Source organism: Eschrichtius robustus, chromosome 5 (assembly GCF_028021215.1).
Source record: "Eschrichtius robustus isolate mEscRob2 chromosome 5, mEscRob2.pri, whole genome shotgun sequence".
NCBI lineage: Eukaryota > Metazoa > Chordata > Mammalia > Artiodactyla > Eschrichtiidae > Eschrichtius > Eschrichtius robustus.
The window spans coordinates 87,151,631-87,169,101 of NC_090828.1; the positions used below are offsets into that span (position 1 = coordinate 87,151,631).

The 17,471-nt window shown below is 39.0% G+C and overlaps 1 protein-coding gene across 1 annotated transcript in view; it reads right to left on the reverse strand.

Annotated features, from left to right (window-relative positions):
* Positions 1–17,471, reverse strand: part of ARHGAP15 (Rho GTPase activating protein 15) — a 584,102-nt gene that overhangs the window by 220,607 nt on the left and 346,024 nt on the right. Inside the window, exon 9 of the mRNA XM_068543993.1 lies at positions 1,404–1,502. Within this exon, the coding sequence (XP_068400094.1) occupies positions 1,404–1,502 (99 nt within the window). The remainder of the gene's footprint in view (positions 1–1,403; positions 1,503–17,471) is intronic.

A 17,471-nucleotide genomic window follows, 5' to 3' on the forward strand; every position in this document is an offset into this window, starting at 1 on the left:
AGTGGATGAAGATTTCCTGAAAATGATGATAATTTAACTATTAGCAATAATAGCATTATAGCATTTTCAGTGATTCCTTTGGCTTTAAGTACTTATTAAATAATATTTATTCCTAAAATATATACTTACAAAATTAAATGAGATTGCAACATACAATAAAAAGACATTTCTCTCTAAACTTCAATTGATTCCATTCCTCACAGATACCTTTCCTTGTGTTCATTCTGCTTTCACTGTTTTCTACTCTCTCTTTGAACCCTCACCTCTTCTCTCTGATGTGTTGATATGCTTTTCCCCAAAGCTGCTCACTTTATCCACTTTCCCTACCCACTCGTCCCCTTCTTGTTATTCTCTCATTCCCTACTGATATGGGAATAACAGGATCCCAAGGCTGTCCTTACAGTGTAATCAAAGTATGAATTTCCAGGAGTTGGAAACTGCAGACCATTTTCATTATGTTTCCGTAATAAAGCCAGGTAACATCGAGAGAATTAAAATGGCTTTTCCCTAGCAGATAACTTGGTAAAGATTTCTTCCCTTGGTTCTATTGTTTTAAGAGACTGGGAGCTGAAAAGGGGAATAGATTCACCAATTCTTTTTCTGGAAACACCTCTGTCTTTTACATGATCTATATTCCCCTAGGTCCTGGGAATATGTTGTAAACTTGTAACAGATGGTGATGAAGTTTCACATTTCTATACAATATATGTTCTTTAGATTCTGCACCTACTGTATGTATCTTTCAGGGAAAATGACCTTGAATGAATGAAGTCATAGTCTGAAGGAAAAACACCCCACAGATAGACTAGCATAGAAATGATGACTCAGATGGGCTTTGTTTTGTTCCCCTCAGTAAGATGAAATAATTTCAAATGAAAAACAGAATGTTGAAATATAGGAATCAAAGGTCATCTTAACACTGGAGGTGTGTCTGTTAATTGTTCCAGGAAAACCAGTTAGGCATATTCTGTGCTGAACAGATACACGTGGAAGATGGAATATCACCATGTGCAAGTAGAAACGCTGTTTGCTTCACTTGGGTAATGTTGGGGGCTTACCAAAATATGTTCTGGCACAAAATCTACCAGCATGAATGTTACGAGGGTTCTAACACTGTGAGTGCTGATATTTTATGAATGTTTTATCACTGGCGAGAAAACAAGAAGTTTGCAATTGAATCAACAACATGTCAGACAGAAAAAAATATTAAAAAAAGAACATTAGTGGGAATTATTGATGTCCCTACTGTGAAAACAAACTTAAGTTAATAAGAAACTTGATCCTCTTAACTGATTAACAAAAGTCAAGTTTTAATGGCATAGCTTGTCAGTGCTGTTAACTTGAGCACTGGTTGTGTAGAGGGTACAGTATTGGGGGAAACTGCTGTATATTCAGTTACCCACCTCTTTTTTCGACAGCTTCAATGCACTGCTTTACAAACCGCGGAACTGTGGAATTTTCACGTTCACACACTGTGTGCAGATGAGAGCCAAAAATTTGATCTGCAAAAGAAACAAAGATGAGCTTCATTAAAATCCAAGCTTGCGTTGTTCTTTAATTTGATTCTGTTTCCATATCCACTGAATGATGAAATCTGCATCTTGCATAGGAATCGATTTTTTGCTTTAATTCCAAAGTGTCTATTGCAGACATACAAAGACCATAACTCCCTTCCCTATGGAACAGGACTCTGGCCCCAGAGAAAGAAAACTAACACTCTGCCATCGATTAGGCAGGGATGACTGAGTAATTTATAGTCTCTCTGGGCTTAACTTTGTTGTCTATAAAATAATGACAAGGAATTAAGAAAACTTCTACAAAATAATTAATCTTAGCGAATTGGTGTCTTAGTGTTTGAGAACAAATTTGTCAATGGTTATCAAAATTATGATGTTGTTAGTATATGTAGAAGATTCACCCTGTGGCTCTCAATGATATTCGAAGAAAGCAAGTTCCCGGAGACTTACTTTGAAGTGAATTTCTTCGCATCTCTCCTGCCTTGAATGCCCTTCCTCTTCTCTAATCTAAGTATCCCCTTTCTTTTAGGGCTCAGCTCAGATGGCTCTTTCTCCATAAACTCTATCCTTCCTATCTCAGCTTTATGTCTCCTGTAACATAGGTCCTTTGGAATACCAGTTCTGCAGGATGTTAATAGGCGATTTGGGGGAAAAAGCCTGTAATCAAAATGGTTTAGCCACATTGGGTTAAACAAAGTTAAACAGGTTTCTTTCATGTGTACTTATTTTTAGAGCCTGTGTTATGCCAGTGTGCACTGGGAATCTCCAGGCGGGGCTGAAGGATGCATTATTTCCCAAACTTATTTGAGTAAGATCCTTTTATTTCAAAGGGCATCTCTCCAGACTAATGCTTCCCAGAACACACTTTGTGAAATTCTAGCCTAGCCCTCTCATTTGGAACATGATTTATGCTACCTTGCATTGTGTATTTACACTTATAATATATGGAATGTATTTTCTCAAAGCAGATTCTGAGTGCTGCATTGCTTATAGGTTCTTAGGGTCACCAGTGCCTAGCACAAATTTGGGCCCATGGTATTCACGCAAAGATTTTTTAAAACTGTGTTAAAATATATATAACATAAAAGTGTCCATTTTAACCACTTTTATGTGTACAGTTTAGTGGCATTAAGTACATGTGCATTGGTGTGCAACCATCACCACCATCCATTTCCAGAACCTTTTTCACAGCATAGATGTTGATTACTGATAATGAAACAAATATTTAGTAGGTTCAAGGGCTTCCCCTCTCGCACAGAATGAAATCCAATTCCCTAACATCACTACCAAGGCAGTAAACCACCTGACCTTCCACCAATTAACTGATTTCATTTGCTTCCTCTCCACTCTCTCCCGCTTCATCACTTGCCTGCCACCACTCTGTCCACATTGCTGATTCATGTTCTGCCTCAGGGACATTGCACTTATTATTTCCTCTGCATGGAGCTCTATTGCCCTAGCTCTCTGATCAAAGGTCACCTTCTTATTGTAGCCTTTCCTATCCACCTTTAAATAAAACCTGGCAACCACTGCCAATAGAACTCTCCATGCTGCCCCACCTTACTTTTCTTAGAGCACTTTTCTCCACCTGACATATTAGATTGATATGTTTACTGGTTAGTTGCTTCCCTTGCTTAGAATGCAAAACCCAGGAGAGTAAGGACTATTCCTATTTCCTTTATTACTGGATCCCCAGTAACTCGACAACGTTTGGCATACATTAGAAGTTCAATAAATATTTATTGAATTATTGACAGTAAGACAGCATCTTAATCATCAGTGGAGGTCTTCAATGCATTTAAAACATATTTTTAGCAGAAGTGGTGAGAAAAATATAAAATGCAGCATAACAGAATGCTAAACGATGTATTATTACAAAGAGGTCGTCAACACGGACTGTTGTGAGACTTCCAGAAAGTCACGATTTTCGTCCATTTCTCAGGAAAGGCGATGGCTTGAATTGAGAACTTAGCAGAGAGGGAAATAATTAAGGCGAAAGCACCAATAATAATGTACTTCAATATGGAAATGTGCATTTTTTGCAAGAGAGAGAAAGAAGATAAGCTCAAAACACAGCAACATAGTGTAGAGAAGTGGGAAATAATCATAGGTATTTGCTTTGAATAGCTGGTCAAGTAACAAAGATTTGTCCAAAAGCAGTGAGTCACCACTATAAGAAAGGATAAAATAAAATATTACTTAAGAAAAATAATCCAAAACTTCAGATTTGATCATTTAATTTGGCCAGAGGTTATAGTCAGGAGGAATTGTTATAGAGTAGAAAATCCCTTAATAGTAATCATAATTCAAATGAATTTCACAAATATTTATTGAGTATCTTCTATACTTGTAGTGATGAAGTAGGCATATTAGGTTGTGAAAAAGATATCAAGAAGTCATAATACTGTAGGGCTGAAAGAAATATTCAAATAATATAAAAAATAGACTATAACAGGTATCATAAAAGGTACTCAGTGCTAAGGAAGATGTTCTATAGCATCGGGTTTTTTGAGTCATGTAGTGCAGATGCGGTGTTTGGTGGGGGCAGAGTGGAGGGAAGTTTATGAGATGGAGATCATTCAAAAAAGATAGATTCCTGAATGGAGTGGTGTTAAAATCTGGAGAGAGGTTTCTTTTGTTTCTTTATTTTTTTTTCTTCTGATAGGTAGATACAGGAAGATAAAGATGAAGGCATTCTAGTGTATTTACTGTTTCATTCACTCAGTTATTTACCAAAAAAAAAAAAAAAAAAAAAAAATTCTGAGTGCCTGCTCTGCGTCAGGAACTAGGAATGGCCCTGGTAACACAATAACCAAGACTCAATTCCTATGCTCTAAAAGTTTCTTGTCTAGTGTGGGCATCATATAAGTAAACAGGTAAGAACATATCGTGAAAAATACTATACCTGGGGAAGCACAGATGCAATGGGAGCATGTGGCAGGGCAACCTGAACAGCCTTGAGTGCACATGGAAGACTTCCCAAAGAAGAAATGCATCCTTGAGGATAAGTAAGACTTAGATTGGAGTGGTAAGAAAGAGGACAAAAAGGGCATTTGGAGAAGATGGAGGAGAGGCAAACAAACACATCAATGATGAGAAGAATGTGGTGTGCTGAGGAGAACATTCACTCTTCCTTATTTAGAAAAATCTTGATGTATTAAGCTTTAAAAGGAGATGAAGATTATGTTATGAAGAGTCTTAAATACTAAGTCAGGTAGGCAATTATTTGAGAGTGTGCAAATACCATCGATTTCTTATACACACGCTATTCCCCTCCCAAATTCTTTCTTGTTTTTAAAGTCCACTCATAAGACAGAACCTGAAAATGTTCTCCACTGACTTCTGCTTCCCCTGTAGCTTTAGTTAGTTTAAATTAGATAGTTCTGGTTGGTAAAATGTAAGGGAACGTGACTTGGGAATCTACAAGAGAAGATTTTTTTCCCTGATAAACGGAGAGGGGTATATGAAGACATTCTTTCTTTCTTCCTTCCTGCTTTGAACATCACTGTGCAATCATGCAATGCCTGGAGCTACTGCTGCAATCTTGTCACCACGAGGCAAGAAGCTTGCAAACAAAAGCTAAACATGATTAAAAAAGAAGGTACAAAAACCTGAGACCTCAACAATATTGTTGAACTTTTAAACCTATCCTAAAACACTTTCTCTAGACTTCCTGTTATATGAATATAAATATAATAATAATTAAATATAATATAAATAATTTTTAACTGGGTATTCTATCACCTGTAACCAAAAGGTTCATAACCAAATGGGGGGCACAGAAAGTGGGGAAGACTGAACACAAAGAGATTTGTTAAGAGGCTAACGTGATTGCTCGGGGAGACCAGAATCAGGATAGGCTTGTGGTAAATTTAATCATCATTGAGAATTCATCTCATCTTCTCTGAATTAGATTCACACATTCACCACCTCTGCCATCTGACTGTGTAGTAAAACTCACTAGAGTGGGCAACATTTATTTTCCTCATTTCACTGCTATAGGGCTTGGCCATATGACTTGCTCTGGACAACGTAGCATGTGTAGAAATGATGTGTCAACTCAAGACTGAGGCCTTCAGACACATTACAGATTTCTACTCGTCTCCTTGCTTCTTCACTATTGCCAAGACAAAGAGTTTACCTGGGTAGCTGCTGCCCCTTCAGTCTGGGCTCCAGAGTAAACACATATAGCACAGAACTGAGGTCAACCCTCAGTGAGGAGACAAATCCAGCCAGACCTACAACTTAAAGCAGAGCTGTCCATTCAAGCCTGCCCTAGACTATCTGATCCACAGACACATGAAAAATAAGTGCTTTTTGTAGTCTGCCACTGAGAGTCTATGTTTGTTTGTTAGGCAGCCATAGCTTACTGATAAAGATGATAATAGGAGTCTGGATTTTTGGTGATCTAAGCTATGCTGTGAGAATGAAAACAAAAGAGAGTTGACAGGACATGGAAACCAAAACTGGGGAGCAAATAAATAGAGAAAAAAAAATCTAAATTTGGTTAGAACGTGGAAATATGCATTCGTTTAGAGTCAACCCTAATGAGGAGTCTCAAGGGAAATTTCTCTCACCTTAAAATTTAAACTCATTATGTTTTATGTTATATTATGGCATTCCTTATTATGTATTCTCTCCAGATCAATTCAATTCTATTTAATTCAATTCAGCAAATATTTCATAAGCACCTACCATATGCAGGGCATCGTAAAGCATGCAAAGATTGACACTCATCCATAGCTATCTATTCCATGCCCACTGTAGCCCAGACAGTGTGCTCCATCCTAAAGATGCAATGATCCATGAAGCATGATCTCCTACGGTGTAGGGGGAAGAACAGCTCTCAAAACCAGTTATAATATGATGTGATTAGTGCTATTGCAAGGGCGCTCAATAATAAATAGCGAAGACATATTTAGCCAGGCAAGGGTCAAAGTACTTTATATATTTTAACTTATTTAATCTTTATAACAATCCTTAACACTTTGGTGGTAGATACTATTACCATCCTGATTTTATAGGAGAGGAAACTGAGGCACAAAGATATCGAGTCGTTTGTCCATAGTTACAAAACATCAGGCTCTGGAGAAAAAAAAAGATAAGGACCTGAACTAAGACAATGGAGAGATGGGGTGATTCAGTGGGATTTGTAAACTGGATGCAGGAGGTGAGCCAACCCACCAGGCAAAGAGGACTTTTCAGGTGTTTTGCTTGGTTGAAGGAGACCAAGATGCTGGAAACTGAGGGTTTGGAGAAGAAAAGAGAGATTGATATTTAGAAGTTAGGATAGCATTTCAGACACAGCAGAACATTGATGGGATATCAAGGTGAAATTCAGAGACTATTGCTGATCATAAGGAAAATGGCTTTCATAGAATGAAACTGAGAAGCAGATGTTTGTGGTAAAGATTTGAAGAGAAGGTAAGAAGCAGAGATAGCAAATAGACTCCCTTTTTTAGAAGTTTAGTGGTGGGAATTCACTAATTATAAGGAAAGACGGGACTTGGGGAAAGATTTTCATTTGGGGTGGATAGGAGAGAATTTCAATTGCAGAGTGTTTCTGATTGCCAGAATGCTCTAGAGGGGGTGAGGTGCCCTCTTGGCTGTTTTCGGTTGTTATAATGCCTGGGGTGGGGGAGGTGTGCTACTGCCACTTACTGGGTGGTCCAGGTAAGTGCAGGCAATCCCTCACTGGGAGAGAAAACAATCCCTCCCTGATTGCCAATAACGCCCTGGTGAAAAAAGAGCTTAGATATGTTGAACTTCGTTAGATAGAAGGGAGACGTTTGCTTTCACTAGTTACCAGAAAGGTCAAAAAATTCCATCTCACTTATATCCTGTCTTTAAAGTGGCTGTACTTACCCAAGAAGGTATGGCTCTGTAGTAGAAGGACCTAGCCTTCCAGGTAAACCTGACTGAATCAAAGGTTGTCATGTGGCCCAAGCTGGGTCAATGCAATTCGCCCTGCAAAAGTTTTAGAATTGGGACACTATAGACTGAGGTGGTATCAGAGATACCACCTGCTCCAGGGATTTGAATTGAAAGGCCGTCTAGATTTAGACACTGCGGGGCAAAGGCAGCCATTTGGGGAGATGGTGATGTGCAATGAATGAGTGTTACTGAAGCTAATATGCAGAGAGAGAGGTGAATGAAACAGACAGGCCTCAGCTGCTCACTTCCTGATGCCTAGGCACCATATATGGTTGCCATGGGGTGCATTAGAAATTAGAGGGAATTTCAGTGTAATGCAACTAGACAAATTTGGCTAGCACATGGATATAGCATTGTCCACAAGGTTTCAAAGAGGGCTTACAATCACAACAGAAAGGACCAGCCTTGGGAAAATAACTAAATGAGACCCCCTGTTACAGATGATGCTGGTTAGGAAGAGTAGGTTGTATGTCTGCTGGTTTTGCTGGCCCTGGAACTATTCTTCTATCCTCCGGTAAGAGCACCCTGGTTCTCCTTTGGGGATGATACTTTCTCATTCTGCTGCCATTTGTTTTGAGTAGTGCTGACCTCACCAGCTCCACCTCCAGGGATGAACATGCCTTTCCTCCCCCGGCCGCAGTAATCGGTTCAGACATGAACACATGACTCAGTTGGATCTGGGCAAGCAAATCCTGAGGCTTCTTTTTTTTTTTTTTAGTGCTACTGGGAAAGAGGAGCCCTCTTGCTATAGGAGTTGGTAAACTATGAGGATATGAGTCTAAGCTTCTAGAAGTTATATTGCCAGCTTCTGGGAAAACATACTGGAGAATTAAGCCAACAGAGTGGAAAACAGCTGAGGGATGGAGGAGATAAACATTCGATAGCATTTTGTGCCCAGCAGTCCAGTCATGCCTGAAGCTATCCTTGTCCCTTGGACTTTTCAGTTAAGTAGTCCAATAAATTCCATTCCTACGTTTGCAGTTTGAATAAGTTTCTATCAATTACAACTAAAACACAACTTGACTACAACATTAGCCTTCAACATTACATGGTGAATTACATAACGTGGAGGAGATGGTATTACACATGAAACGACTTTGCAAAGTCAAAAGTGCTATCCAAAGGAAGTAAATCATAGAGATTTAGCTTAGACATCATTGTCCAATTTAAGGGCTGTTGTAGGATTGCCACCCATCTGTAACTCTGATACAGTCCAGAGTTTGATACACCAAGGAAGACCATTAAATTACAGGAATGTGTTTGAACCACCGAACCTTCTATCTTAAAACCGTGTAAAGAAAGGGGGAGGGAGAGAGAAGGTGTTTTGTTTTCTCGGCAAGCATTGATGACCTAGCTTTTGCCCCCTAAGCATCCATGCTTGCTATGCTGGCACAACATTAAGGATTATTTCTGCTTTTCCCCTTCTTATGGTATTCCAAAAAAGGGAGCAGTCCCAGAACCCTGAGCTCCCGGCTCCCCATCTATAGTCCCATCTGTGGGCTCACTGGTAATCCTTTATTCCTCTCTTAACAACTTTTTGTATTTAGAAAACACCTCTTGCTAGGGGTGCCAATATTTTCAGAATGCTCTGCACATGCCTATGGCCTTGGCTGGTGTGATCATTACATCTTTGTTCTCCTGCTTCAGCGCTTGTACCAGGGGTGGCAGGCAACACATTGGTTGGAGAAAATCCATTTTCTGTAATTTTTCTTTGAAAGCATCTTTTGGTGAGAAAAACAAATAGACCTTCCACATGACTGCACTTACAAATCATGTTGTTTACATAATGAATTAGAGTTTAACTAGGGAATGGTGGTTTTTAATCTTTAAGCTCTCAAACTTTTGACCGATTTAGTTAGTTCATCAGCATAACCAGGTTAAGCCTCCCAGATTACAAATTAGCTTCATTCTCCCTCATCTCTGCTATATATTTTTTGACAAATTATGAAGAGAACACCCAGTAATGGGATCTTTGTCAGTTAGATTCCAAATGAATCAAAACTATGAGGAAAACTACTCAATAGGGGCAGTTAAATGTTCAAAATAATGTGACGGTGTTATCATCATTTACGCAGGGAGACAATCTCCACAGGCTTTTCAAAATGATGTTATTCTGCTTTCAGGACAGAGGCCCACTGCGGCCACTCTAGTGAATTTTAAAGAAGAAAAACAAAGCACCTAGAACTACATACATGAAGAAATAAAGAGGGGAAGAGAAAACAACAACAAAAAACTGAACTGTTCGGACACACACACACACATATTGGATAATTATTTTGGTAATGAGGCACATTCATCAAGGATTTTGGCTACAATAGAAAAAAATCCACTGTGGCTATCTTAAGCAAAGAAAAATTTATTCAAATGATGTTGAAGGATGGGGGTAGGAGGAAACTCAAAGAATTTATTGAGAACTAAATGTAATTTATAACTGAATCACTTTGCTGTACACCTGAAACTAACACAACACTGTTAATCAACTATACTCCAAAATAAAATAAAAACTAAAAAAAAATTAAAGTAATTTATTAATTCCTCAAAGAAATTACTGGAGGCGAGGGACCAGTCTTGGAGATGTTTAATCCAAGGTTCTCAGGAGATCCACGAAATAAGAAAAAGGAAATACAGCAACTGCCTTGTAACTCTGAGAGCTGGGTCAGGATGCTGTACGCATTGTCACCTCCACCACCAGTACTGTCCTAGTGACTTCTGTTCATCAATTACTCGAGATCTGAAGTTCCAATAGACAATGTCCAACGGGTTGAGATTTTGTCTAAAAAATGGGTTGAAATGAGAAAAAATACAGTCCATGTAGCTTCCATAGTAGGTAGCATTCACCTGGAAATTTTCTCCCTTTGGAATGCCACACACATGGGCAGATCATTTCCCAATAGGTTGCTATGAGGGCAGGGCAGTGGAGAGTGGAGGGCTAAAATAATATTCTCAACACAGGTAATTTCAGCTATTTAACTGATTTCATCTTTTGATTTTAAACTGTAAGTGACATTTGGTTTTCCTTTTGGGAGTAGGTTTCCAGACCAAAACTTTCAGATTGCTTATCAGGGAATCGTATTTCTATTCTTGTATTTTCTCCACTTCCATTCTTACATTTTTCTCTTCCTCACCTTTAAGATACTCACTATATGAGCCCCCATCATATAACTTTCCCACAACTTTACTGAATAGTTTTGGAGAAATAGGTGATTTAAGTTAAGAACTATAGTTTACTGATGGCTTATGGCTTTGAATTAAGATGCGGAAAAATACGTTTAATGCTAAAACACTAGCACTGAACTTTATCTTAAGTGCTCTGGAAGGTACCGCATTGTCTTATGATGCCTCAGGGTTTTGATTAAAAATATCAGCTATTGCTTTTTGTTACATAGATATCAAAAATTGGGCTGGTACTCCGTTGAGTCTCTAATATACACTGAAAGTAAATCTCTCTCATTGCCTTGTTTACTTGTGATTTCTTTTCTCATAAGAGGCAAGTACAGGGAAAAGTTTAATTATTTTAACTTTTAGGTAGTTTGGAATCTAAATAAATAGGAATTTAAAGTATATACACTTCTGTGTATAGTTCCCCCCACATGTTTATTCATATTTTTGGATCTCCTCTACTAACAGACTTTAAAGTCGCTGGTGGAAAATGATAATGTCTACTCTGGAAAGGCTGGCTTGGAGGAAACTGGCTTAGGCTCTAGGGAGAAGATCTTCTCAAACAAGGGTAGGCTGGGGTCTGCAGCTTCCAATAGACGTTGGACCGTTGGCTGCAGGGGTGGGATCCTTTGACAAGATCGGCCCAGAGATGAGTGTCAGAGACAGGCTAGCTGCCATCCAGACAGTATGGTGAGTTCTTCCCCAGTCCTTTCCATGTTTTCTCCTTCTTCCCTTTTCAGGCTTCCAACCGTCTCCACCTTTCACAATTTCACCCTCAACCCCAAACAATGCTTCTATGAAGTACCTCTTGGCCCCTTGTTTTAAGCTCCTAAACTCATTAAAAATAGATCTCAACTCAATTTTGGTCCAGTTAATGCAACGGACACATTGGTGGGTCCACTAGTCAGGAAGGAATTTGTATCTTAAATGAAGAGTTTATTAACCCAAATGTAACAAGGACAATAAAATTTTTCTGTATTTGTCTCCCCTAGGCAACACTTTACCCTATTCTTCTCCTTACCTCTGCTTACCCAGGCAGCACAACACATAAATTACACACATACACACACACACCCTCCCCTATATGTGTGTGCACAGAATCACAACACTATAGAGAATGGTTTGACCAAGTGAATGTTACTGCATTTTTGTCTTCATCCATTCAATCTATCCATCCCTGAATATTTGTCAGTGCCTTCAGAGGATAGAATAATGAACAGAACACTCTCTGTCTTTACACAGCCTGTGTGTAAATGGGGGAAACAAACACATAAACACATTAACATGGAATGCAATGTCAGATGGTGATAGGTGCTATGAGAAAATAAAGCATGGCAGGCAGATAGAGAGCAAGAGAGAGGTGTTGTCAGGGCAGACATTTGCTAGACAGTGGCATTGAGCAGAGACCCAAAGAAGTGAAGGCATGAGCCATACCTATACACAGGCAGAGCATTTCATCAGAGGAGTAGCAAACGGGAGTAAGTTGCGTACCTTGGAGGAGCAGCAAGAAGGCCGGTGTAGCTGGAGTGAAATGATAAACAGGAAGTATGGCTGAGGATGAAACTGATAAGGTAGCCTGGGGGACAAAGCAGGTAGGACCCTATAGGTCACAGGAAGGGCAATAGATATTATTTTAAGTATGATTTTATTCTAAGTAATTGGAAATCATTGAGCAGGAAAGTGACTTAAAGTGATTTATGTTTTTAAATGATCTTTCTAGTTGCCATGTGGAGGCTATATGTAAGGGGGTCAGGAGAAGAAGCAGAGAGGCCAATTAGGGGGCTGGTGAGATAGTCCAGTGAGAGATGATAGTGCTTAGGTAGGGTGGCAACAGTGGAAGTAACTGAGAGTGGTTGAATTTAGAATATATTTTTAAGGTGGGATTTGTTGACGAGAGTAGAAGAGACAGAATAGCATGAAGGGTGACCCCCGCTGGCAAAGAGCAGAGGTATTTCCTGAGGTCGAGAACACGTGGAAGCCAGGAAGCCAAGGGTTGCTCTAGGTAAATGTGAGATGTCTGCCAAACATCCTAGGAGATGTCAAATAGATGTTTGAACATGCAAGACTAGAGTTTCAAGGGTCTGGAATTTGAAGCTGAAGTACTAAGTTTGGAAGCTTGCAGATGGAATCTGAAGCCACAAGGCTGGAATATTTCAGCCCTGGAATATCTGAATCGTGCTCAGTAGTCTGTGAAGGAGAAGGAAAAGAAAAGAGAAATCCAAAGACTTAACATAGGAGTAGCCCAACATTGTGAGGCTGGTGGGAGGAGCAGCCTCTACCAAAGGAGCACCCACTGGCATAGGAGTTTCCACAAGAAGGAATGAGAAACTGTAAATAAGTAGCAATTCTAAAACCACTGAAAGATTTCATGTCCTGCTTCCTTTCTTTCCTACCCCCTTTTAGGCAATAACAAAGCAGAGCGAAGTAAGGTGATCTCTGTCTACCAGAGATAGTTCACAGTCTCCTTGGAAGGTATTAAAATATTCAACCAATGAAATTATAGTTTGGGGATAAAGAAAAGAGAGGACTAATTCAGAATGAGGAAGACAGGGATGGATTTATGGAGTTGGTAACTTTGAGCTGGAGGACTAAAAATGAATAGAAGTTTACTATATAGAGTAGGCTGGAAAAGAATATTCAAGGTGAAGGAAGCTTTACACAGTAGAATAAGATAAATGTAATTTCTTCCTCTTTCCTATAGAAATAGATGTATTTCTATTGCATCCTATTACATTCCCTTCTGGATGCCAAGTGAAATATATACGAATGAGTGAATGAATGAATGAATAAATGAATAAGAGAAGAGAATGTATAAAAGAAAGTGACTTTTATGTAAAGATTGTGCCACGGTCACTTGAGTATGAAAGAAATATATTTCAGTTTAGTTTGCATTAGTGCATTTTGGATGACTGACATGGCCAAATTTTGCTTAGCAAAGACTGATTATTTATATTTTGGGTTGACAATACTTTCTGTTTTTCCTTTGCTTGTCCTCATTTTATTAGAATTACACAGGGGTCTACAAAAGGAAAAGGGAATAAAATTCAAAGATGTCAAACTTTGCTACCTTAACCCTATTTGTGTACATTTTATGTTTTTAAAACAGAGAACTGTCCATGGAATTCAACTGCTCAAGCACACAACTTACTGCAATTATTCTGAAGTTAAAACTTTTATAGGTTAGGTTGTCTACTTACTTTACTTAGTAGGAACTTCACTGCAGTTAAAATTACTGTGAAATCAGTTCTTTTATTTCTATTTGAGTGATGAGACTAAGACGAAAACCTGATACATACAATTTATTCAGATATTTGATTGAATTAATTCTAAATGATTTAATAAAATTACCTTTTGAGCCCAAACAAATATGGACTAAAGTTGGAAATGTCATTCAGTGATCGATAAAAGTTGAAAGTTTCTTCTAGGGTGGAGAAGGTGTGGAAATTTTGACTCACTCTGGATTTAAGTAAAATCTAGGAAAGAACAATGTACTTTTCCTAATATCAGCATAGATTTGTTAGAATCCCAGGTGGTAAGACTTCAATTTATTTGCATGAATGCATAGTTCAATAAGAAAAGATTCAAATTTAGTTGGAGTAAAACTGCTTAATGATTTCAAGTATTACATGTAATATATTAATATAACGGGTTTGAATATCTATAATGGAGTCTCTTTCATTTGGGTCTTAAGGGTGTTCTCACAGCCACTAATGCTGAGTGCTAGGTACATGCTGAAGCACCTAAGAGGAAAGCACTTTAGGTTAAAAGCACTTTCTCTTCTCAGCCTCGGGTTAAAAGCTATTTCAGGATTCTGTTAAAGGCATTCTTTGGTCCTCAGCTTCAGCTTAAAAGCTGCTTTGATGAAAAGTGCTTTGAGGCAGGTAAAGGATTTTATAATAAACCATATTAAGAGCTGGGGAATCGTGCGGTTCTGTGGAAGTGTTGGCTAGCTCCATGGAGGTGTGGTGTATACTCTGCGCAGGTTTGCCTGTTCCCTGTGGTCCACTGATTATTTTATGCAGAGAAACTGAAAAACATTTCCAGGAATATAACTGGAGAGAAGGGGTTATGAGCCCAAATTTAGTAGTCCATGATGCACACATTTCCGAAAACATTTTGTCTCTTTTGGGTTTCCAGTCAAACACGGTGTGTATTTCTTTTTCAGCCCTTACTGTAGAAAGCGACTATGCAACAACATTTCTAAAACACCGTATCCTGTCCTGAAGCTGTCCACAGAACTGAATAAATAGATATCTCCCTGGGAGATGCACTTTGCATATTGCACATGAAAATGCAATATCAGTTTATTTCATACTCTTTATTTGTATTACTTTCCCTGCTAACAGGGCCTCCCATGGGGGGATGGGCACACTTAAAGATAAAATGGAGTACCTCAGTTGGGTCTGCCTACTGAATTGGCAGAATGATGGTCACCACCCAGATGTCTAATTGCAGGTATTGATATTCGCTGGTGAAAACACAGTGACTTGAGAGGAATTTTGAGCTTGTGGAGGCCAATGGGAATTCTGAGAGATGGCAAAATGGTTCATGTAATCCAGCTGAGTCCCAGGGAGTAGATCTGAGTTCTGTTGAGGAAAGGGCCTCAGACAGAATGGAAAGAAGCTGTTTTCTCACTTTGTGAGATTCAATGCCTAAGCGCTATTGCTTCAGGACCTAAAATACCAAGTGAAACATGCAGGTGGCTGGGGAGAAGAGCATTCTTCCTGTTTGCTCTGGAGACAGAGTGAACCCAGAAATGCAGTGGAACCAGAGGAATCAAAGCACTGGATGACACCCAGAAGTTTTTGTAGGTTTGGAAACTCCTGGACTGTACCTAGGCAGTAAAGCAGGCATCGACTGGAAGATGTTGGCTGCCTGTGGCCTGGTGAGGTGCCTTCCTTGGCCAGTTTGTAGGCAATGGGGTATCAAAGAAGAAGAATCAAAGGAGAAGAACATGAGGAGAGCAGTTCTCCTCAGATGTGATACATTCCAGGTGCTCCCAGAAATAGCTAGGGAGAGCTTGGAAACAGAGAAAGGCTGAATTGTTATGATTATACAGGTGGGAGTCACGACTTGTGATAATTGTGCCTTAATGTCGGTGTTACTTCATTCATATCACAGGCTGCTGGGGCATGGCCCATTGAGGTTATATAGGAATTAAGTAAAATTAATTCCATAATATAGCTTTCTAATACAATCAGCCCTCCACATATGCAGGGATGCAGAAATGGCAAATACAGAGGAATGACTGTACTTTGGCATTTTATATACTGGACTTGAGCATCCTCAAACTTTCTATCTGCTGGGGTCTTGGCACCAATCCTTTGTGGATAGTAAGGGACAACAATATATATTTCCACTGGTCTTTTAAAATGGAGCCAAGTTGGCAGGGTATGGACATGATTTTTTTTTTTTTTTTGATATAGAATACTTCTTCCTAGGCAGTGTCTAATTTTGAAGGAAGGAATCTCGCATTATACATCTTCATGGGCCTAGTATCCAGCCCATCACTTACCACATGGTGGGTCCTCAATAAATGTTCATCAAATAAATAAAAATATATAATGGGTACTGAGTGAATAATAAAATTGCTTATAAAATAAAGTACAAGCTCCTTAGCCTGGCACTATGCAAAACACCTGCCACAACGACTTCTCATCAAACCCTCTACATTTCATCCAAGCCACCATTCCCCATGCTTTCCTACAATTGGGCACCTTGGATGTCTTACCCATTCCTCACATATCCAAATGCTCTAAGTCAAGACTCAGTTTAAAGGCTATAGAATAAAATAAATATTAATCTTACCCACACTTTTTCCACTTGTAATTTTCCCAAATCTTTAACCTGAATGCCCCTTGAAGCATTTGACGTTTGATATATTATGCCGTATTTGTTGTACATTTTCCCCCCTCACTCACTTCTTGGGGGATTCTGCTTTGTGTAACTTTGTATCCTCTTAGAACATAGTGATTTACAGAATATGTATGAGTAGGCAATATGAAAAACCATCAAAGCATAAAGAAATGCAAGCACAGTTCTTTATTCTCGTCATTGGATATCGCATGCAATGTTACAAGCACAGTGTGAGGCACACAGAATGCTCAACATGTTGGCTTTTTTAATGCAATGTCACAAAAATCTCACCATATTTTATCTGGTTTGCAATTTTCAGAATACCTACTCTGCATTCAGGACAAGGTGCACTTGCAATATGCAATGCGATAGTAAGAGTAGAATTAGGAGTATAAGAAGGGATAGTTATTGCTTGCTACGCTGATAGTTCTTTATAAAGTATCAACATTCTTAAGAGGCATTATCTGGAAAGTGTTAAGACAGAAAATTTCATTACCTTGCCCTAATTCACAAAAAATAAGTAGCAGAGCCAAGACTAGACTTCAAATCTACTTCAAAATTCAGCCATCTTTAGGGCTTAATGACTGCAATACATTGTTTCCCTGAGTAAAGTAGAATACATATAGCTCTTTCAAATAGCACAGGGAGAGTTTGTCACTACTATCTCATCACTTCACACCACATGTCCCCAGACCCAATAGGGAAAATAGTCTTTCATATATTTCATTATTTCAAGTGTTCTTTATATACTTAAATATCACACAAAACTAAGTACAGTTTTGTATTCAAGTATCTCTTTTTCCCAAGAATGCACGGCATTGCTGCGTTTCTTGGTAGATATTCTTGGAGTCTAGGATTCTAGGCTGGTGATAATGGAGCCAACAGCCTGGGACCCTTGTCCAGCAGAGGCTGCCTCAACCACTCCTAGCCTCCAGATGGTGTGGCAAATGGATTAGCACAGACTCCTTCTAGCAGATCTCAGTTGAGTGTCTGCCATTTAGCTCA